The 23363-nt window shown below is 37.5% G+C and overlaps 2 protein-coding genes across 3 annotated transcripts; one reads left to right on the forward strand and one right to left on the reverse strand.

Annotated features, from left to right (window-relative positions):
• Nucleotides 1-5219: 5219 nt before the first annotated feature.
• Nucleotides 5220-19024, reverse strand: LOC101164494 (vascular endothelial zinc finger 1). Of its 2 annotated transcripts, none has more exons than XM_011483665.4 (5): nt 18870-19024; nt 12802-13553; nt 9925-9994; nt 9673-9835; nt 5220-7633 (listed from the first exon to the last, which is right to left on the reverse strand). In XM_011483665.4, exons 1-5 carry the CDS (start codon nt 18900-18902, stop codon nt 7293-7295), a joined length of 1359 nt encoding a protein of 452 aa, XP_011481967.1. In that variant the 5' UTR covers nt 18903-19024; the 3' UTR covers nt 5220-7292. The 2 variants fall into 2 exon arrangements, with proteins under 2 accessions (XP_011481967.1, XP_004076561.1); XM_004076513.5 differs by having other exon boundaries at nt 5220-7663.
• Nucleotides 19025-19588: 564 nt separating this feature from the next.
• LOC101154888 (gap junction delta-2 protein) lies at nt 19589-23045 on the forward strand. Its single transcript, XM_078931312.1, has one exon. The coding sequence runs from the start codon at nt 21732-21734 to the stop codon at nt 22920-22922; it is 1191 nt and encodes a 396-aa protein (XP_078787438.1). The 5' UTR covers nt 19589-21731; the 3' UTR covers nt 22923-23045.
• Nucleotides 23046-23363: the final 318 nt, after the last annotated feature.

The following is a 23363-nucleotide window of genomic DNA, read 5'->3' on the forward strand; positions in this document are numbered from 1 at the left end:
CCCCATCAATCACATTATAAATAAATACCAGACATTCATTAAAATCATCATGGGGCTCAGACAAAAGCAATCAATGACCTCATAACCATTCTTATCTGTTGAGTCTTAATTTAAAGATTGAAAATCCTCTCTTTGTTAGATTTTACAAATAAAGGATGGGTGTGTTCATACTAGTCATTAGCTTGGTGATTTGTTCTTATAGCCCTTTTTTGTAGTGTATACCAAGGACAGATAGTAGATTTAAGTGTGCTTCTCCAAACTTAAGTACAATATTAAAAATATGGAAATATCAGAGAGCCCAGAAAAAATGCTTTTCCCTGGATAGTCAACTCCATTTGAAAAAAATAATTGTAATTTCAAATTACCTGACTATAGAGACTGTTGCAAAAAGGTTTTCTGATTTTTTTAATATTCCAAAATACAAAATTAAAAAAGAAATAACAAAAAAGTATTGCAAATTTAAAATATATTGTATCTAGCTAAATGATTCAGTTCCCTTAAAAGATTTTAATATTTTTTTTTTTTTGCAAATATCTGTGTATTTTTTGTGTGTGTGTTTTTTTGTCTGTCTCGCGTGACCTGTTGGTTGTAAAGTTTTACCCAGCAGATGTTTAAACCTTCAAAAGTAGATCATATCTGTTTTGTCTTTTCCTACAATTTAAAAAGAGAACATTTTTGGCCAAGAAATTAGAACCAAAACACGACGGGTGTACTACCATCCTTTTAAGCACCATTAGAACTCCTTTTAAGACAGAATTTGGTTTAATACTAATATCCAAATCCTTGTATTTAAATGTCATTTGGATTCAAAGTAAATGTTGCCACGGAGGATTCTTCCATTAATGTTCGAAAATTTGTATTTGCTTGCATCAATAATTTCTTCAAATGTAGTCAGATGACTTGAATGTGTAGTCTTTCTGGTCTTTAGATTTGTAACCAGACCTCATTTGTTCCTCAAAAGCTTGAACTTTATTGCCGTTTCAGCAAACGGCCACATTGAATCACTTCTCTATAGATATGGTTTTTATTTAGCTTGCAGTGAATTGCAAGAATTTTTCAGACCTTGGCAAAAAAACAGATATTATCAAAATAAAAGACTGGCAACGTCTGTTGTAACTTTGTGAATACACGAGGTCATTGGATTCCTCAAGACTTTTATCATCATTTGGATCAGGCGGGAATAATGTGCCAATTTTTTTTTTACAACCAAGCAACAGTACCAGTGCTGCAATGAGGGTGTGATGTTCCTTCCCTTAATATAACCTAATTATACAATGGGACGTGAGTCAGTTTTCATCGAGCTGTTTTCTGTATCTCCATCTGTCTATCCATCTCCTCTTTTATAGAATATTTCAAGGCGAATAATGTTCTTTTGTACTTTGACCACTAGCCTCACCACTTTCTATCGTTGCAGACAGAGAGGGAGATCAATCTGCCTGTGCAGAAGTGAAAAAGGAACCAAAAAACCTCTGAGTGTTTTGGTGTGCCACTGATTTGACCTCCAGTCACTTCCAAGTTGTAAATAATATGCACGTTTTGAGTCAAGATTTAAACCAAACGAGGTTTCTTGCTTCAACTTTTGTTGTAAAAAGAGCACAAAACAAAATCTTAGCTACAAACTGCTCCTGTCACTCCGACACTTGAGAATTTCACTCCTTCTGTGTTAACAGCACAGATTTGATGGTGACATGCCAATAGAACATGATGCCAGTTTGAGATCCTCTTTGCCTTCTAAATCTACCATGTTGGCTTTGAAGAAAACATCATTTTCTCAAAATGACCAATAATTGTTTATTTCTTTAGGGCAATTTTTCAGACCTGTTCTGCAATGACTTTTTGATGAAGACAAGCTTTTATTTTGATGCCTGAACATTACTTTCACTGGACACTAATAATGTCAGTGCAAACAAATAAGAAAGACCATCATTTGTAAGCAGAGAAAGAATGTAAAGTTTTACATCTAATGTAATATTTTATACAATGCTCTGATAAAAAAAAAAAGTTTGTCTCACCAGTAGTGTCACCTCCGCCCCCGTTTGCTTTTGCTTCAGCTCATTCCCTGAAAAACTGTCAACTACAAGCTGCTATTGATTTTTGGAGCAAACATACAATCCTAAAATCAAATAGTAAAACCTCCTCAGACATCAAAATGTTCTCATCTCATTAACAGGACTCACAGGCGAGAGTACAGCATGATCCTTTCCTAACGTGAAAGTCTGTTAAGCCGTTTAAACTGTTGTTCCATTGGAAGGCCGAGACACCACATGCAACGTGGAGCTCACAGCCTCGGATTAAATTAGACTGTCGACAATCTGATCTCATTTTCTTTTACAAGACAGGATTTCAAAAGGGCATCCCTTCAGTTCTGGAGGGGTGCAGTTCCCCAGGTAGAGCTCTAACTCGGCACAGTCTTCCCTGTAAGCTCCCACGCAAGCACTTTTTGGACACATTTTTGGTCCAGATAGTAGTTTTGCATAATTCAAATAAAAACATGTGTTGATGAATTCCTGCCTTGCCCAACTAGTTCTTGCACTCTAACGTGTGTGACATAATCTAGGTTTGGACACAAAAGTCAAATATTGTGTTTGATGACAGAAAAAACAACAATTCTGTAATTTTCCTCCCATTTTAAATATGGGTGCATAAACCACAGCCACACCCCCCTGCATCCTGTGATATAACCCCGGAAGTTCCCTGGCTTGTCATAAAGCCATGAAGCTGACTGGTTGAGCTCCGCCTCCTGTTCAAAGAGTGATGAAAACCCCCTTGTTGCTGTAGTTTCCCCTGATCTTTCTCACCCTGCAGAAAAGCATGACCCAGTGCTTTCAACAGAGATCCAGGCAGATGTGTCACCTTCTGCAGGAAGGAAATGTCTGCTGGAGCTGACGTGATCAGTGGAAGCTGTTTTTTCATCTTCAACATTCTACCACCTTACTAGATTCACAGGAAATATATTTTACATTTTTAGTTATTTATTTATGTAAAAATAACATGTGGATCATAAAAGTAGCGCTTTAGGCATGATCAAAAACATAAAAGTGTATTCATATCATATTATCATAGAGGACAGATGTAAACATTGTGGGACAGAGAAAAGTGTGTCCCACGATGTTTAAATTTTTCCTCTTTTCATCTGATTTGAATATCGTCAAAATATTTTTTTTGTGGGAAAAGCTTCTAATTATTTCATCTTGTTAGAGCAGCTGCTACCCCAGGCTCCGGAGCCACATGGGGCTCTTCTATCCCTCAATTGTGGCTAAAACGCTAACCATTTCAATAGGTTTATTTAAATTTCGTTAAGTTAATTTTTGTCTTTTATGTTTAGGTTTTAAACATCTTATATAACTGAGAAAAATGATGGTAACAGGTTTAACATATTGTCAGAGTGGTTGGTTATTATTCTCTTCAGCTACACAATGGTGAGTTGCTACTATGAGCCAAAGTTGGTCTTAAAATAAATAATTACATTCAAATTTTTGACTTTCTTGCATCTTCTATTCAAGTAAATCTGCTGCAGCAGGAGGATCTGATTTGACACAGGGTGTATTTTATTTTGAAAGGAACTTGTATGTTTTGCTGTCAAATGAAAAATAACTTAAAACTGTTAAACAGCATATAGACAAATATGAAACTGCTATATATTAAATCAGACAGTTATACAGAATTATTTGTTAATTGAATATAGCCATGATTGGGAAATATTGACAGACATCGCCATCTGCTGGTGAATACGAAAATGTGCAGATTTTCACCAAGCTGTCAAGACAGTGGATGTGTTAAATTAGAATCAGCTTCATTAGCTTCTGTGTCTCATGCGGTCATGCAAAGGACAAATCAAACAAGGAAAAAGTATAAATAGGTGTAAAAAAACAACAAAAAAAAGGGGGGGGGGGGGGGGGGGGAGAAACACAACATTTAAACTGGTTTAAATAGTATGCTGTTTTTTTCCTCTCTGACTGGTCAAGAGTTCACATGAGGAACCTGAAAGTATTATCACTGATAATCAGATTTCATAATCTCTCATGAAAAACTGGCCAAATAAAAAAATTCATGCGGTTGTTTTTGACAATTTGCTAAAATTCAGTGTCTTTCGTTTGTCACTCTAAATGTATTCCTAAAGAAGATTCAGGTTCAAAAGAATGTTGACAATGACATTAAAATGACAAAACGTAAAGAAACTGTTGCATAGATTATTACTTTTAGTTGTAACAGTACTCCTTGGCAGTGGAATGCTTTATTTTCCAATATTTACTACTTGCCAACTGTCTGAAAAATTATAAATCATTACTTTTGCCCAAAAAGTAGCCGTACTATGCATTCTAGATCTCTTTTTATACTCAAAACTGACAAAACAAATGAGCCTAATGTAAAATGACTTTTACCTGTAACTTCTGGAGATTTTTCCACACCATGGTTTTCTCATGATAATATTCTGGCATCACAAAAAGTTTGCCTGAAAATGTAAACTTCAGCACAAATGCAGACAGCGCAACAAATTATTTCATTAAATATACCAGGCCTAGGAAACCTTTGCCTGCAGTGGAGATCTGCTCACAGCCAAGCATCTCATTACTCCACTTTAGTGTACATTTCTCCAAATAGCGACTTTTTTGGTATGACTATGTGTTCAAGTTCCCCAGAATAAATTGAAACACGTTAAATATAATTATATTTAATATCATTTTAATTTAATATAATTTTCCAAAACTTTGAACTTAAAGGTAGCTGAAGCAATCCTAATCTTTTCTTTTTTTATCCACCATCTTTTATTACTCTGCTGTATTTTTTATGTGTCACATTGGAGCCAACATCAATTAAAGTGACACCTTTACATTTCTGGCAGATATAGAAACAGAGCAATATTGTTACCAGTAAATGCTAATATATATATATATATATATATATATATATATATATATATATATATATATATATATATATATATATATATATATATAGTTTTTGTTTCATTATAATCATTTTCCTTTCGTACAACTTCAACTCAACTTAAAATGGTATATTGAAAAATATAATGCATACAATATAGCATTAGATGCTATAATCACTTCAGTCAAAACGTAATTTTTTTTGTATTTTTGCAAATTCTAATGTAAAATTAAAATGAAATAAAAAAAGAGAAGAAGCTTAAATTTCAGAGACAAACCATAACACAAAATATGTCCAGGTACAATTCACAAAAAACTATATGCATACCGAAATTTGATAATTTTCTTTTATTTAGACAACCCAAATAAAAGGCACATAACATTGCGCATGTTTAATAATTTGACAAACGTACATTTAAAAAAAATGTAGGAATGTTCGACCTTTCTGCTATTCAGAAAGCCTAGCTTCTCATATATACAAAATTATCAACGTTATTGTTCTAATACAAAAGATTTATAAAAAAGGTTATCTTATCTTTCACATCTATTTTTGACTACCATATCCTTGGAACTAAAATAATTTTGTACAAAGATATACATTCAACTGCTTTTCACGAGGGTCCTGATATTTCCAATTTTGACCATTTGTCCTTAAAAATAAGAGAAATGTTTAATTCCACAAGAAATATTCAGGTTATCACATTTTTACTGATTTCAATTTGGCAAACAGGCTATCTTAGAACATCTACGTAAATGCATAAGAATACAAAAAAAAAACAAAAAAAATAATGCTACACTAATTTTTGTTTAAAACATTTTTGGAAAAATGACAAACATGCATATTGCATTTCTCAGTATAAACTGGATCAGCTCAATCGGCTGCAACACTACTGAGATAACATAGCATTCGTTTTTAAAAAAAAATAGTTAATGTTCGACAGCTACAGTGTTCAGGGTCATGCAACCTCCTTCAATATTTTTACTTTATTTTTTAAAAGGACAGACTGGCATTTCATCAAAACTGCTCAGTTCTCAATCACTCTTTTTGTGAACTAAAACTGAACTTTAAAGGAAATGCAAAACAGAAAATAAAGCTAAATAAAAAAAAAATACATGTACAGTTTTGAATTTGTTGTACAGTACAATGATCACACTATGGACGGCTGTTTAAAAACATTTGTTTAGGATTTTTGTCAATGCCAAATGCTTCAGGGAAGGTGGATGTTAAAAAATTGACACCCAAATTGATGTATAACGTTTTGTATGGGTTTCCTGAGTGAAAGGTCCGTAGTATAACCTTGGGGCTGTAACAGATAAATGATAAATAATCATAATAAATCAAAAACAATTTAACAAAGAGTTGGCTCAATCTATTTAGTCATCTTTTGATATCAACAGCCTGTAAAGCTTTACTATAAGGCCAGACTTTTACAATGCTCAGCCACTAGATGGCGCTCAAGTGCAGGCTGGTTGACCCCCCCCCCCAACACTTCTCCATTTGATCTTTGATAATACTGCTGTACACCTGCATGTAGGATATGCCTTCAGTGCAAGACTCGTTCCACTCTGACTTCATGAAAAAAGAAACACTAAAATGTACAAAAAAAATAAAAAAAAATTGTATTTTATAGTCGAGGACAGCATCCAGTTGTCTGCTCGAATGCAAAAATAAAAAAAAAATGCTGACGTGAAAAATACATTACTATGTCAACTGTACAAGTTAGTCACTGTACCTCAAAAGCATATCTAGTATCTGAGAAAAGAAAAAAAAATGCTATAACATTGTGAAAAAATAAACTTCCATGCAAATGGAAGTTGATGTCCCTTTAACTAGACTCATTTTCTATAACATTAAATAGTGATTAACAAGCTATTGTTAAAAAAAAAATGAAAACAAAAGAAACAAACAAAAAGAACTACATACAAAATAACATCCAGAGGTTTGGGGGAGAACTTGTAAAACCTCAGAAACAGCAACTCAGCTTTTATTGCTTCAGTCCATTTCACACTTCTCCCTTAGAAAACGCAGGTTTTTTTTGTGTAGTGTCCTCAAGCAGGTTGAGGGATCGCGTACTCTCGTTTGTCTTGATACAACTCACAGCTTTATCATTCTAACTGACTACACTAAGTCTTAAGCTGTCCTGAATTCCTATTCAAATACTACTCGAGTGTCCTGCATGGAGTTCCAGTCACTCGACCCTAAATCGGACGTAATTAGGACTTGGGGAGTTCCTCCCGGCCTCGCAGCTCATGTAAACATTCACTTCGTGTTTGATGAAGTGAACATTGTTTGGGGTTGGGGGGTGGGAGTTGGAGCTGTATTCGAGGTGCAGATGCGTTACACTTCATTTTCCCTTTTCTATCTCGCCAGTTGGACGCCAACTTACTTTCTGATGTTTTTTTATTCTACCACGGAGGAGAGGAAGGCAAGACTTGGGACAGAAAAGGCATGCTATCCACCGGCCTCATTGCGATGTTTAGGGGACCGGCTATATTCATGGGCATGGGCGTCGTTATTGCCACTGGGTGGGCAATATTCATCGGCGCCGATGCGGGGATGTTCACCGACGCGATGTTGACGGGGCCGGTGATGGTGACCGGGTGCTGCAGGCTGACTGGAGACGTGATGTTGACAGTGTTGGTGCTAATGTTCATTTGTGCAGCGATGGTGACAGGGTTGTTGTTGTTGTTGCCGTTGCCCCTGTTCATTGTTGAGGTGTTGGGGGCGGAAACGCTCACAGGTGTAGCTGAGGAAGAGTTGCAGTTTTCATTAGCATCTGGAAAAACACAACATAACAACATATTGCAAATATTTGCTTGTTCTGCAATGAAAGCAGTTAGCTGGGTAACCCTTTAACACTGGAGATGCTGCTGGCGAAAAAGAACCAACATAGCGCAAGATCCAGGACAACTCTTTGACCATTTACACGATCATTGTGTTGTTGTTGTTGTTGTTCACGGGTCGCCACAGCGAAGCATCTTTCACTGGTTCCCCCAGGTGGTTTTGGCAGAGATTTTTCTTTACGCCGGATGCCCTTCCTGACACAACCCTGTATTTGAACCGGGCTGGGGACACAGGGAGACCCAGACTTGTTGCTACAGAGTTAGGCAGTAGCATGAAGGGTCTTGCCCAAGGACTCCCACTTATCGAAGCACATTGCAACCCCTGGGAATCGAACCCTTGTGGTTTCCCACACGCCAATCCCAGCAAACTGAGCCATCCAGATGCTGTGTACGCAATCAAAGTGAATCAGCTGAATCCGACACAGTGAAAAGTGGCTTTTCAAACTGCCAATGTGCTGATAATGTATTCAGCAACGGTGCAAAGCTTCTTTTCTCTGCGACGGAAATATCTGATTTGCGTCTATTAATTAGCGCTTAACAGCATATCAGTGCAAGGCTTAAGATTCCGGAGGATTTGATGTTATTTGCATCAAGAGTTGAAAAAGCACCAACACTGGAGCAAATAGTCTGGTGTAAAAGAGTTAAACCTAACTATTTAGGCAATCTTAAATCATTTTTTTTTAAAGTTATAATAAAACCAGTGGTTGGAGAAAACTCCTATTTTTGCCAATTTACAACAGAAAATGTATTTAAAGCATTTATTTAATAATTTATTAAGTTGATACATTTATTTTATTAGGGATTATTACAGTATCAGAGAATCAATATTGATTGACAAAGCCCATTTCAAGTGATATCTTTGGCAAAAAAAAAGCTTTGTTAAGTTTTTAATTGTAAAAATGCATCATTTTATTTGTGAAAGTATCAGGGATTCCATTTGTATGAGAATTTATATGTATAATAATTTGCAAATCAAATACTGATAATTTTCTGTAATAATTAAAAAAAATGAAATCAAAGTGTGATCTTGTGAATCAACAGTGCATTATTTTCTGCAACCTGATTGGCTCTTGAGCTTGTCTCCTCTGTGCCAGAATACAGAATGCATTCAGTTTGCCAAACAAATCTTTAATTGCATTTAGATCTTTGCGTTCATTCTATAATCTTAGCCTTACTTTTCAGTAAAAGTTTGAATTTTGAGAGTTTAAACGGGAGAAAAGTATGAAAATGTGTCTGTCTGAGAAGTGTAAAAAGTGTGCAGTGAGGAGTTTTACAGCCTTAAACATCTATAATCCTACTTTTTGGATTCCACTTACGACAGAACATAACTCCTAAGATAAACGAGAGACCCTGTACATATGAAATAACATTATGGAAATCTTTGTCATGTAAATTTATACTCAAATGTAAAAAGAACATAACATGTTGCAAGGCTATTTCTTACGGAGCGACTGGGATCTTAGTTTTATCCTCTGAAAGTCTGGGTGGCTTATTCAGGCTAGTCCAGTTCAACTAAAACGCTAAAGTTTGGGCTTCTGTGTTCAAAACTCTCGCGCCACTACGCACATTTTTAAGACCGTTTTCACGCTCTATGGGCAAAACAGGCGGCCGTTGAACGGGTGTTGCAAGTTAAATCAGTTCAACTTGGACCAGTCAGGGACTCACTACGTCGATTTGGTAGTGACGTAGTGATGGCGTCCCTTCTAACTCACGGAGGTGTCAGTAGTTTGAAAGTTGATCACGTAGGAGGAAATAATAGCGGTTCGTGTCTGGCCAGAGTCATATGACACCAAGTCTTTCATATATCGGACTAGAGGTGTGGAAGGAAAAGCCAAGAGCTAGATTCATGATTTTTTTTCCTTGAATTTACCCGGTAATATTATTCATTTCTACTGATGTTTGCTCTACATAATGTGCAAAAAAAAAAAGAGGTGGGACAAACCTTTGTTACAGGAGTTAAAGTTGGTCTGCCCGTGGGTTTTCAAATGACTGGTGATGTAGGCCGCACTCAGCATCTTTCCACAGATGCTGCAGGTAACTTTTCCTTCATGCCGGATCATGTGGGAGCGGAGTCTGTCTTTGGTGGCGAAAGCAGAGGTACAGGCCTGGAAATGTAAACGCAGGTCAGCGGAACAAAAGCATTCAAGCAGAGAGACAGAAAGAACATCTAAAAAGTTGGGCAAAATGCTCTGACCGTTACTTGACACTTGAACGGCCTTTCCGAGGAATGAACGTGCTTCACATGGCAGCTCAAGTGGTCTGGCCTAAATGAGGAAAAACAGACGTATTTAGTCCTGGAATGCTGCTTCAGTGAGCTTCATCAGCTTAAACTTCATTTTAACAGCATCTTTGTTTTCAGGAAGGGTTACAACATAATCTGACCTTAGCTTGCAAAGCTTGCAATGTTATAACTAAAGTAAATGGTGGCATCAAAGTAAAAAGCAGCATCTCAGTTCAAGTGTATGATGTCAACTTTGCATTTTAACATTTCTGTTTAGCCCAGTCTCCCAAATAAACCCATTGAAATGAGTTTTAAACAACTAAAACAAAGAAAAGGACTACCATGTGAGCTCAGAAGCAGAAGCCCAAACACGCACTACAAGTGCTAAAGTGCAGGGATGTGCTCCGTTTGGTTTGATAATGAGGGGACGGACACAAAAATCCCTAAAATTTCACTCAGTGGCCGTTAATTCTCCATGATCAATGGTGCGTGAATCAGTTTGACCTACTTTCAAACATGTGCCACAATGAAATGGAGGTTTTTCTTATTCTGCACCCCCCCCCCCCCCCCCACCACCACCTTTCCACTTGACACTTCAATAAACAGACGGTTTGCTTATTACTCTAAAATCCTTCCTTGTATCAAAAAGAGAGTTCTTTTTTTTTTAATCTGCACTAGTCGACAAGTTACTTTTGGCTCTCATTTAATGGTAAAAGACTTTCATCCAAAAAAAGAAACATTTTTAAAACTTTGCTGCAAAAATAGTCACATGATAACACCAGACAGTTGAAAAGCAGAAACGACACATCCAATGTGTTGCTATCCCCATTTGCAGAGTTCACAGATATACAATGATTTGCCGTTTGACCTTTTAGAGTGAAACTCCAGCATTCTCCCATTTTCCTTGGCACTAAAGCTCCTCTGGCAGTGTGTCAGTTCTCGTAAAGCCGCGAGCTGAATCACAGTAGAAATGCTAGAATGGAGGACGGGCCGCCACTTTGCACCTGTTTGCATACCAAAAAGCTTTGTGCTGCTTTTTTAGTTTATGACTTTTAAAAAAATGATTTCAAATGAGACAAGAGAACTCCTCTCAGCTGTGCCATGAAGCAGATTTATGTTTTTTTTTTTTTAAATGTCCCATTCACATACAGTTCCTGCCTACATATCTGGCAGGGTGGCAGTGAGTCAGTGCCTTGCTATTCAGCTCTGTTCTCACTTTCCAGTGTACTGATGAATCCCTAGCTCACGTCACAGAGTTGGAAACATGCCTGAAACTGTTGTAGGTTGCTGATGCCAAGTTACTTGGTCCAGCACTGCAGCGTTTTGCTCAAGTAATGTTCAGCAATAAACAAAACTCTGCCCTCTTAATCCTTAATCTGCAGGTAAACTAATTCAGATTCTAATTTGGAAGCAGTTACTTCAGCCCAATAATTACTGACAATGCATTTAATGTGTGGACCTTAGTCCAACGCACGGTTCATGGATTTCTTGAGGAGGGAGAGTCTGTGATTTGATGGCGGGAACTGCAAAGTGACAGGAGACGCACCCCCCACCCCCTCCCCAAGTGTGCTCCCATGTGCGACTGCTTAAACATGTGGTTAAAATGGCGTGCCAGTCTTTACTGCAAATATGAACCGCCAGTTGCCTAAAAATGAAATCATAAAACGTAAGTCACTGAAGTTACGTTGACAGCACTTAATCAGGCGGGGCTTGCGTTTATAGTACCAGCGCACATGCAGAGTTTGGAGGCGGGAATTGCTCTACAACTCCAGTTGAAGCTTTATGCAGTGGCATGTTGTTTTACTGAATGATCATTTTGAATTTAATGTAAAAAAAAAGTTTATTGAACTAAGCTTAGTCTGACTTCTGTTAAATGCAGTTAAAGAGCAGAAAACCAAAATATATGGACTTTTTTAAAATAAACTTTTTAAAATTACAATTTGTCAAGACTTTTCTTTTCTTTGAGACTTTAATGCAAAAACCAGAAGGTGAACTCCTCCCAGCCTTTCGTTTTGCATTTTGCAGTTACATGACACATTAGTTACCATTTATAATTACCATATTTTTCATAGTTGCAATTCTCTGATTGGCAATTAGCTGATGCAACGTTAATAAATTATTCTAATGCAAGCGATCCTTAAATCTGAGATTTAAATAGTATGTTACAGTAGAATTCAAAGCTGTGGCTGATGCTATCAGGCAAAGTGGAGGATGAAATCTCTGTTTTATTAAGCAATCTTTAAATACACAAACCCCTCATTCATCTGAGGCTAAACAGAATATTTCTCAAGTGAATATAGCACAGTCATGCTAATGTTTATCAAATTTGGACAGATTTTACCTTCACAGGCTAAAGCAGAGTGTGCCTGTTGGCATTTTCCTTGTGTGTGTTGTGGATGTGATGTTTGAGTCAGGACTCCAGGAAGGTTTTTTTATTTTATTTTTTTAAACAATTCTCTTAGAAAACACTGTCCTAACCACCTCTGTTAGCTCTGCTTCGCTGATGAATGGATCCCATTTTCTCTGTATTCCAAAAAAATGTTTATGACAAATAAATTTTGTGGTTCAGTTGATTTCTTTTTGGATTAAGTTTTTTATAATATAAAAAAATTGAAATATGTGTTTAAGTATTTGAATATATCATGTAATTTTAAATGGTTGCAACTAACTTTACTACCTTCATAAAGTGATATTAGCTCATCAAATATTTAAAAATGTACTACCTGAATCCACACGTTTTTTTTATCTTTTAATTAAACCTGAAACATTTAAGCTCAACTTTCCCATGTGGTTACAGGAAGACCCTCATAGAAGTCTGTTTGGCTACACCTGTGGCAGTTTCCTTCTTACCTTGAAAAGCCTTTCCCACACACAGAACACACGTAAGGCTTGTGGACGCCCCCGTCGTGAGAGCGGACGTGGTAGGTCATCCGGTCCTTCCGTTTGAAGCGTTGCTGGCAGATGGGACACTCGAAAGGCTTCTCGTCTGAATGGGACAGCTTGTGGCGGTTCAGGTGGTAAACGTCACGAAAAGCCTTCCCGCACATCTCACACCCGTGGTTCTTCTTGACGGGCTTGGCGGGCTTCTTCGGGACATTTTGCTGTTGCATGTTGCCCATTGAGGGTGACGTCATGATACTGGTGCCAGAAGAGACGGAGGTGGTCGCCGTAGAGAGCATGCCTGCTACTGTGGAGATGTAGGAAGAGTTACCATTGTTCTCTCTGGCCATGGAAGCAATCATGGGTACCATGGTGGGGGCCGTTTGGGCCGTCTTCTTGGGGCGTGGCACCATCTTGATGCCGGTGTGACTGGACTCATGGCGTCTCAGGTGGTAACTGTCACGGAAGGCCTTATTACAGTATCCGCAGACGAAAGGTGTTTTGCCTTTGTGCTCCTTCTTTATTACAGGCACGGGTGGCCGTTGTCCTGTTCCACTGGCCACATTGTCTTTGAGGAGTTCAGCCGCACTGACAGGGGGCTTCTGGTCTATCTGGATGGGTAATACAGGCTTCTGGTCAACCTGATCAGCTCCTGCATTAAGTAGTGGCAGCAGGCTGTTCTGGGCGACCTGGTGCTGGTGGTGGAGGGCTTCATTGGCCTGCTAATTAAGCAAACACATTCTTGGGTGAGTAAAGATACAGAAAGAACATTTGGGGATACAAAAAAAAAAATCCAATCAATTTGTAAATGCATACTTACAATTAGTGACTATATTAGACCAAATAACTTCTATAACACCTAATATTTCCCAAAACACATTTGTTGTTTACACTTGTTCTTCCACAGGAAGTCATTAGTTGAGTTCAGACTCTTCATGAAAACAAGAAAAAAAATGGATAGTCTAAAGGTCCCGTGTCAGTTATTAATGGATGCTGATGTAACGCAGCACCAATGTAAAACAATCCAAATATACCGAGAGAAAAATGATCCCATCATGACTGCTGATTCATCATGTGACGGCAAAGACAGCATACCAAATTAGCCGCATGGCGGAGTCCAGTTTAACTGACAAGGCTCTACGAGAGCAGATCAGTGGGTCAGGTACACTGAAGGGCTAGGGTTACCTGAACTGATTTGGTGAAGAGAAAAAGTAAAAGGTAACAAACTAGAGGAGACACATTCAATCAGTGTGGCAGACGTGCTGTTATTGTGTAACTCAACAGATCACTATTGCTGGCTTTTTGAAGGTACAAACCCCTTTAAAACTAGCACAATGCAAATGGAATGAAATAGCCTCAAAAAGGACATTTTTGAAAGCTTTTTGATTATGTTAATTATTTGTCCTCAAAGAAATGAACACAAGCGGTGCATTTTGTCAAAGTTGTAACCTAAGACGGCACTAAGTCCATCAAAAGAGCTAAAAGTGATGGATAATTGAAAGCCAAAAAATAATGGCAGAAAAACATCCATGCTATAGAGAAACCTTGATAGCCTTTATAGAATAAAACACACAAATAAAAAACAAAGATTTCAAAAACCCAACAAAATGAAAAGTAAATCAATTGATTGTGGAAATTTTCAATGTCTTACAAATTAAAACTCTGTTCTGTGCAGTAGAGTTTTTTTTTAATTCAAACATTTCAGGTGTCTTAGATGGATCTATGACCTTTAGTCAGTTACATGTAGGCCTGCACAATATACCGCAAATTTATCGTTATCGCAATATCAAGCTGTGCAATATGCATATCGCAAAAGTCAGCAAAAATCGCAATAAATGTTTACCTTAAATGTGCTAAAATAATCTTATGGCAGCTTGAAGCATTTAACGAATCAAATAAATCCATTTATGCATTTGACCAATCAGATGAGCCCTTTTATGTTAGATGTTTGCATCCTTCTGCGACAAGGGTCATTTGGAGTATAAATTTTAAACTGTTGCAATGAAATAGGAATGATGTTTTTGGTCGTTTTGCTATTTGTTTATGTATCGCAAATTATATCGTTATCGCAATATTGATCACTCATATCGCAAGTTTTCCTCATATCGTGCAGCCCTAGCAAGTTAAAGTTGCTAGTTCTCAAATGATATCAATTCTGCTCAAACCATCAACCCTTGTGCTAACTTATGACCCCACCCTTACATTGACGTGTTCTCCCTACCATGATAAAAGTGGGAAGATTTCATGTAATCCATGGACACCAGTGAGGTTCACAAATCATTGAAGAAAAAAGGTTTAACGCATTGTCTAGTGGGTCTAGATGACCCAACTCCCAAGGTTAAAGTGCCTAGGATAGCACAAGGGTTAAGACCTTAGGCTCCATCGTCATCAACATCAATCGTAATCTTTTTTTAATTAGTTTTGTTCAAACAAACGAGTAAATCTTTGTTTTGTACATCCATCCTCCTCCTTTAATTTACAACATCCACATCAGCATTGGAGTTGTAGTACACACACTAAAATAAACAACTTTGCTGTCAACTCCCGTCAAGAAATTGCAAGGTAAAATAAACGACCTTCTCATTTGAGGTTCGATAGGCTCTCGAAAAAAAGGTTAGCCCAAGACGAGAGCAGCAAAGGAGGAGACGGTATGGAAAGGAAAACAAAAAAAGAACCACACAATGTCCTCCTTATGTCATCTAGTCTATTGTGCAAGACACAAATCTGAGCAGTGATGCACTCGGGCCTCAGCAGGGGATCTTTGTATGCTCATCTTCATTGATTTGGCTCATCTATTCATAAGACGGAGACATTGTTTACCCACACACTACTCAGCTAAACTATTCCTAACTCACTCATGAGCAACGGGAACTCTTCGCGAAAGCCACCGTCCGTTTGTCTGAGCACCTGCTTACACTCGCCACCTTCCAAGATTAGTCATCATGCCAGTGCAACCCTCTCTGCTGGGCACACCAGGGGTAGGGTGTGGGGTGTGTGTGTGTGGGGGGGGGGGGGGGGGGGGGGGGTACGAGCCGGGAAAAACTCTTTGTGAAGCCTGTAAACAGCAGACATAGCCGCTGCAACAACACACACATACAGACACAAAAAGCCTGGCCTCTATGCAGAGGTGCAGAGCCTGTAAGCTGCTGTGCCTTCATGCAGCTCTGACCATTTTGACACAAATGCGCTCTGACAACTGGGGCTGCTCCCTCATAAATAACATCAAAATGGAGGGAGTGTCCTCATGGCTCTGTGGGCCACTGTAGACTTGTATTGAGCTCATGGTCTGATTATGCACCGCCTTTCTTCCAAGCTTTTGTGCCACACTCTACAGCTGCTTGCCCGATTGTGAACTACAATAAATCGCACAAAACACACGCACGCAAACGCAGGAATAAGGGGCAAAACTTAAGACAGGAATTAAAGGAAAAATATTACAGAATCCTTTCTCTAAAAGTTAATTCTCCATGCTTAACACCCCACCACCCCCTCAAACATATTATATTTGTGTTACACAGTTAAGAATTTGTTTGCATTTACACTGTGAAATGAAAATAAATTATTACTAATCATAAATACAGCTTAAAATCCCCAGAAAGTGAAATGTTAGTGACAAAAGCAGAATTTCTTGAAGATCATTTCCTGCTGCAGTGGTTTCTTAAGAACCCTCAACCAACAACCTGATGCCTGAATACCAAATCCGACAGAAACCTAAACAAACAGAACTGCTACTCGGCACAGCCAGTGTTTTCATGAGAGGGAATCTAATAAATGAACTTATGAGAAAAAGCCAAGCAGCATTTTGGAAGTGAAGAAGTTCCCAAAAGTAAAGATATGAAGCCACTCAAGACGTAGATTACATTGCCTTTTTCTATTAAATTCCTTTATGTAGAAAAAACAAAGTCAAAGAAAAAAACATTTACCAGTAGCTTGGGGAAACGGCGTGCGCCACAAATGATTTTTTTTTAACAATTCAACCAAGTATCAACCAAAAAAATAATAAATATTTTTTAAGAGGATATTTACAAAATCACAAAAGAAGAGTAAATGCTTAAAATAACAATTTGTTATCCACTTTATCTATACCTATTATTCTTAATTTGAGAAAGCCAGAACATTTTTCATAAACGCTCATCACAGTGACACAAACGTCCTGCAGCTTCACAATGCTATTCGCTTCAAATCACAAAAAATACACATCCTTCACCATCAGCTCAGACGTGGAAACCTGACAAGAAACCGGAACGTGCAGCAAAATCCCACCTTGATGACACATCTGTCTAAATCTTCATATCTAAAGGTGCTTGTTTTCCTCGATAATCAATGAAAAAAACAAAACACTCCTTTCATCAAGATTCTAGAATTTAAATGGTTGCTTTGACCAGCTATCCTGTTTGTTTATTATGTGATGACATTCAGAATGGAAGCCCTGCATTGATCTTTAGTGCAAAAAAAAAAAGAAAATCACAAAAACTCAGAGCAGAAAAATTATAATAAGCCAATTCTCATGAAAGTTTACTAGAACTACTATAAATTTGACAGATCAGTACAAAAAAAATTACAAAGTTTGTATTGGTAGAAATATGAAATCACATTTACAATAAACAAAAACAAACAGAATAGCAAACACTGCTGAAACTAGTTGTGCTTACTTTGAACAACTTTGCACTCTTTAGGAAAACTTTAAACTTTTAAACTGGAGTGTATTATATTTGTGCGGCTTAAAAGTTGCATTTAATGCACATTCTAATAATGCACTCTCTAAAGAATAGCTTGAGATTCAGCACAGAACATGTCAGATGTTGCAGCTCCAGTATTGCCATACATGCTTTGAGCCTGAACTTCCATTATATTATAACTAGTAACAGCAAGAAAAGCAACTTGCCTGAGATAGAAAATAAATTTGATGCGTTTTCAATATTTCTCCAAAAAAAAAAAAAGAATGGTGGGAAAACTGTTTTCCGGTTTGCCTAAAACTTCGTAAAGCTCACATCCATCACTAATTATAAAAAAAAAACCAAGGCCGCAACAATACATTCTCATTCTAGTGCTCAGTCTATCCAGATAACTGTGTTCGCGTGAGCAAAGAAAAAAAAAATGAAGTGAACTTATGAGTTCGGTGTATGTTTCAACTGAACTTTGTGGCAAAAAAAGATGAATTTTCAAATGATGTGTAGTTCACTAACCTCTGCGTTTTCGTCTGCTAATGTTAGCTAGTGTCAGCATTGTTTGAATTCCTTTTCACAACGCTCACCAGAATAAATAGCGTGTAAATGAACAGAAACCTGTACAGCACGGGCTCTCCAGTCGTGCAGAGTCAGTTTTTTGGCAAGATCATGACGACAGCCTCGCCCAGATTAAGCCAAATCACGCAGTGTGGGGTAATGAAGGCAGCCTAAACATCGTTAGCCACTTGGCTAGTGAGTGCTGAACCGGCTGAAGCAAACGGAAAGTTGACCGCGGACTTGGGAATCTTCGTTGGTAAATCTGAGCAGCTGCTGGATGGATGGCCTCTACTTATCCCAGCACCCACAAGCACCATCCACTTTCTAATAGTGCATTATTACCCAAACTACCTTAAACGCCTGTACAGACGTTACATCTCGAAATCTCACACACAGCGTCCGATCAAAGCCTCCGGTCAAAAGGAGGAAAAAAACAAGTCTGACTCAATTGTAACGGTGCACTGGCGTCTCCAGCTTTCCTGCAAGAGTTCAGCATGTTCTGTTGGATTCGATTAGCAAACAAACTTAATTAGGGCTCAGACCCGGTCTATTTACATCCACGATTTTGAATGATCGTGCAACAGATTCCAAGCGGGGACTGGGGAGATTTGATTTTTTTGTTCTAGCGTCATTCCCAAAGCCTCACAGCTGGAAGCCTGGATTCATAAAACCATTGTTTTGCTTCGTTTCTTGTTCTTGCTATTACTGTTTAAAAAAAAAAAACTAGAGTTACTTCCCAATACAATAAGTGCCAAGAAAATGTCTGGTTGTCTGACGAACTATCCCAGTTTCCCTCCCAAAGAGACAACTTACTTGGAAGAGAAACGTACTCCAGCTCGGCTCCATTTCCACACTTACTGATTCTGTAGGAAACCTGGTAGAAGCCTACAACAAAGCAACCAAACATGGCAGCTGAAACAACTTCCGGTAACCTCTAGGGCTAAACCATTTTTCAGACGATTTGGCGGGGCATTCTAAATTTGTGTTCCAAGCATAAAAATATAGTTTCACAAGTTTTATTCAAGCAAAACGTTAATTGTAAACAGTGTATAAAAATAAAAGACGAAAAAAACTTCTAGGAAATTTCCCGGATGTCTTTTTACGTCTAACATACACTTCTATGGTTGAATTCAGAACACCCCTCCAGATGGTTCTTTACTGATGCTTTCAGGGATATTTGTTGCATTAGAATCTCTTACCTTATGATTGTTTGTTAACCTTTTTGTAAGTTTTTTATTTATCCAAACATTAAAAAATCTTTTTAATTTAGCCTTTTCTTTGATATACCTATATAAATGTCTATCAGCCGTTGTCTCTCTCTTTTTTTAGTCTTAAGTTGTTTAAAACCATGTTAAATTCCAGAGCAAAAAATAAGATGTTGCATTAATAATCTTATTTTATCATTGCCGATTCATAAAAATGATTTACTGTTCAGTCAATAGCCACATTGGATGATATAGTTTTTTTTTATAAAAAAAAAAAGATGGTCACATATTTAATTGACAGTCTCAGATTCTGTAAGTTGCCCTCTATATAAAATAAGTTGTTCATTATCATACACTTCGACTGTGAAACACAAAATGTAAAAAATAATACTGGAAATCAGAAAATAAACCACAAAAGTTTACCTCGATACTTTGTAATGTAACCCTGATTGTCAAAAACAGCAGCTAAATATTTCTTCAGGTTTTACACCATGTATTTGTTGTTTTGGCCCATTATTCTCTTTTCTAGTGTCCTTAGACAGCTCTTTGGTCTTAATCATGGTGGAGATACAGATAAGCAGTTCAAAGTGGTAAAAAGTTGACGATAAGAGCTTCTCATTGAAGAAGTAAAAGGTCTGTGAGGGACAGGATTCTTGCTTATTTGTAGGAGGTATTTGTTTTTTGCACCATCATATAAATAAATTCTTTCAAAGTCATACAGTTTGATTTCCTTGATTTCTTTTTCTGTCGTTGAAGTGGATGAAAATCACAGACATCTTTGTCCCTTTTATGTGAGACAACTTGAAGACTTGGTGACTGATAGATACTTTTTTGCCTCCAGTCTATGTTAATGTCATAGTTAAAGTGAAAAAAAAAAACCATAAATTTATTTTGATGTGCTTTGTGATTTATTCACCACTTAGAATTGTTACATTCATTGTGTTCAATTCAATTCAATTCAGTTTTATTTATGTACCCCAATATTACAAGTTGTCTCAACAAGCTTCATTAATCGTACAAAATTTAAAATTAGTTATAAAATACAGTAGCTGATTGCTAAACTAAACTAAACTAAACTAAACTAAACTAAACTAAACTAAACTAAACTAAACTAAACTAAACTAAACTAAACTAAACTAAACTAAACTAAACTAAACTAAACTAAACAGACTAGGCTAAACTGGGTATCCCTGCCCTTAGACCCTCCTTTTCAGTAAGGAGAAACTCCTAATAAATGTACCCTCTTTAAATGGGAAATTGCCTTTGTTGAGACTCCATTTTTCAATTGTATTGTACAATTTTGGGCATGTCTAATTGAACACTGCTGGATGCCAAGATTTAAAATGACACCTAAGAAAAAATTGTGTAGGTTTTACCCGTGAGAAGATTCATCATTATTATCTCGTTTTATATATGACCCAAGAAAGTGCAAGTTAAGTTTGTGATACATTTTCTTGAGAACACCAGCTTTAAGCAATTGAAAATCAATATTTCACTCCATCTTTCCAGATCTTTAACTGATCTTACACAAGTAGTCCACCGAATGCTGGTATTTACTTATAAACAAAACTTTCTGTTAAAACTGTTACATTTTCTGCTGACTTTTTAAAATCCTTGGACATTTATTTCTTTGTTTAAGATCAATTATATGTGTTTGAAGGTATCAGGAAGGGTACTGAGGGAAAAATAAGGAAAAACTAAGGGTTTTGAATGTTTTTGACAGCACATTGAACTTTAGAGTCCGTTTGTCTTTTCTGGAAAATATAATCCCTTTTTATTTTGTTCCTGCAGAAGTGATGACAGATTATTAAACCATGAAAAATTTGGATTCTGAAAAAAAGTGGACACAAAATCTGGCGCGACTCAGTGTTTTCAGTTTGCTCCTATTTCCAGTGTGTTCGTTGAACTCTCTGCTCACCGGTGAATGGTGGTCCAGTGAAGGTGCCCCTATTGTATGTTTCAATCTTTGTCCCACTGTACATTCAAAGCCTTTATTCACATACAGTGCAATGGCTGTTTCTGTCAGTTCGCAAATATGTTTGGTCAGCCCATCCTGTCCTTATTCGACTCAAAAGACGCAATAGCATCCAGCACCTCTTGAAAATAAAGTTATGGAAATTGCCTCAGCTGATATTTTTCCAGTGTTGTATCGTGAAGGTTCAGATTTTCCAAAGGTAAGCTTCCTCAGAATTTACGAAAAATAAGGGAAGCGGGAGCTAAATCCTTGTTTCAGTGTTCTTTTTCTTACTTACTGATAATATTTTTACTATAAATGTGAATGTTTTGTATTAAATATTTTATCTACTGTGAAAAAAACTATTTTTGTTTAGATACTCAAATAGCTAGAATCTCATGATTATTCAGGTTTTTAACATTTTAAGGTAGAGACTGTCGTTTCCAACCCTTGTCAGTTTATATTTAAACATGATAAACATTGCCGTAATACATTTCTTAAAATTTTAATTCTCTTATGACAGCTACTGACTCTGTTTTCAAGTTGATTCTAGCAGAGGAAAAGTTCTCTCATGAATGTGTGTCCACAGAAATGGGGGACTGGTCCATTCTTGGTCGTTTCCTGACAGAGGTTCAAAACCATTCCACAGCCATCGGCAAGATTTGGCTGACAGTGCTGCTCATCTTCCGCATCATGCTTGTGGCACTGGTGGGAGATGCAGTCTACAGTGACGAACAGTCCAAGTTCACTTGCAACACCCAGCAGCCCGGCTGTAGTAACATCTGCTATGACACGTTTGCTCCCGTCTCTCATCTGCGTTTTTGGGTCTTTCAAATTGTTCTTGTTTCCACTCCTTCTATTTTCTACATTGTCTATGTTTTGCAAAAAGTTACAAAGAAAGAGAAGATGGAGGTCAGCAAAGCTTATGTGGTCTCCAGGGCCCTGAATTTGCAAGAAAGATGCGCTCATCTGAAAATGGATGAAGACAAAGTCCTGAAAGCTGGAAATCCTTCTGATGCTACTTTTAATGACCATAACTGGAGCTCACAGGAGGATGAGTATGAGGACAGGAGCCAGCTAGAAGGAAAAATGAGAGAAGTACGGGAGGACCCAACCAAACTCTCAAGCCAAGTGCTTCTTATCTACATCATACATGTTGTTCTGCGCTCCATCATGGAGATCATCTTCCTCATCGGGCAGTACTGCCTCTTCGGGTTTGAAGTTCCACATCTGTTTCGCTGTGAGACCTATCCTTGTCAGAACAGAACTGACTGCTTTGTGTCTCGAGCAACAGAGAAGACCATTTTTCTGAACTTCATGTTCAGTGTCAGTCTTGGTTGCTTTGTTCTGAACATTGTGGAGCTGCATTATTTAGGCTGGATTTATATTTTCCGAGTGCTCTTGTCTGCATGCTGCACGCGCTTTGAGTCAAACAGAGAACATGGGCAGCAGACGGAACTGTACTCCATCAGTAATCCTCTGCTGCTGGAACTCAAACATTCACTACGAGGAAGAGTTGTTCTGCAGACCACCACTGCCATGTCCAGGGACAGGGACATCAGTGTCCCAAACCAGGCAGCAGCCATCTCCTTTGAGACAGACTCCATTTTGGAGTGCATTACAAAGGGAAATTCAGATGAAAAGGACCGCACCAAGACCAGGCTGAACATGGCCAAAGGAGGAAGAGGAAAAAAGTCCTGGCTTTGAGATTTCAACCTTAAATTTGAATTTCTGATTGAACATTATACTTCAGGGCAACTAGAGAACTGAAGAGCAACATCCTGTGAAAATATTACCTGGATGACGGAGAATCTTTACAGACATATATTTATAAATATTTGTACTCTTCTTTTAACTCCTTGACTATCAATTTTTTATGAATATTTAGTTTAGAAAAACCACCTTTCAGTTTTACATTTGGAATTATTGAAAATGTATGACAGTTTTAGAAGTTTGAGCAAAATGTGTCATGGTATTTTTTTAATCATTCATTATTGCTGTTTCTTTGTTCTAAACATTAAAACAAATAATCGTTTCAGTTATGAAAAAAAGAAAGCAGAGCACCAATAAACAATTTCGGTATGGAATTTTTAATGGAAAAAAACCCCGTTTGTTTAAAAAAAATAAAGCAAGATAAAAAAAAGGAAT

The sequence above is a fragment of the Oryzias latipes genome, chromosome 14, assembly GCF_053564925.1.
Source record: "Oryzias latipes strain Hd-rR chromosome 14, Olatipes_Hd-rR_3.1".
Lineage (NCBI taxonomy): Eukaryota > Metazoa > Chordata > Actinopteri > Beloniformes > Adrianichthyidae > Oryzias > Oryzias latipes.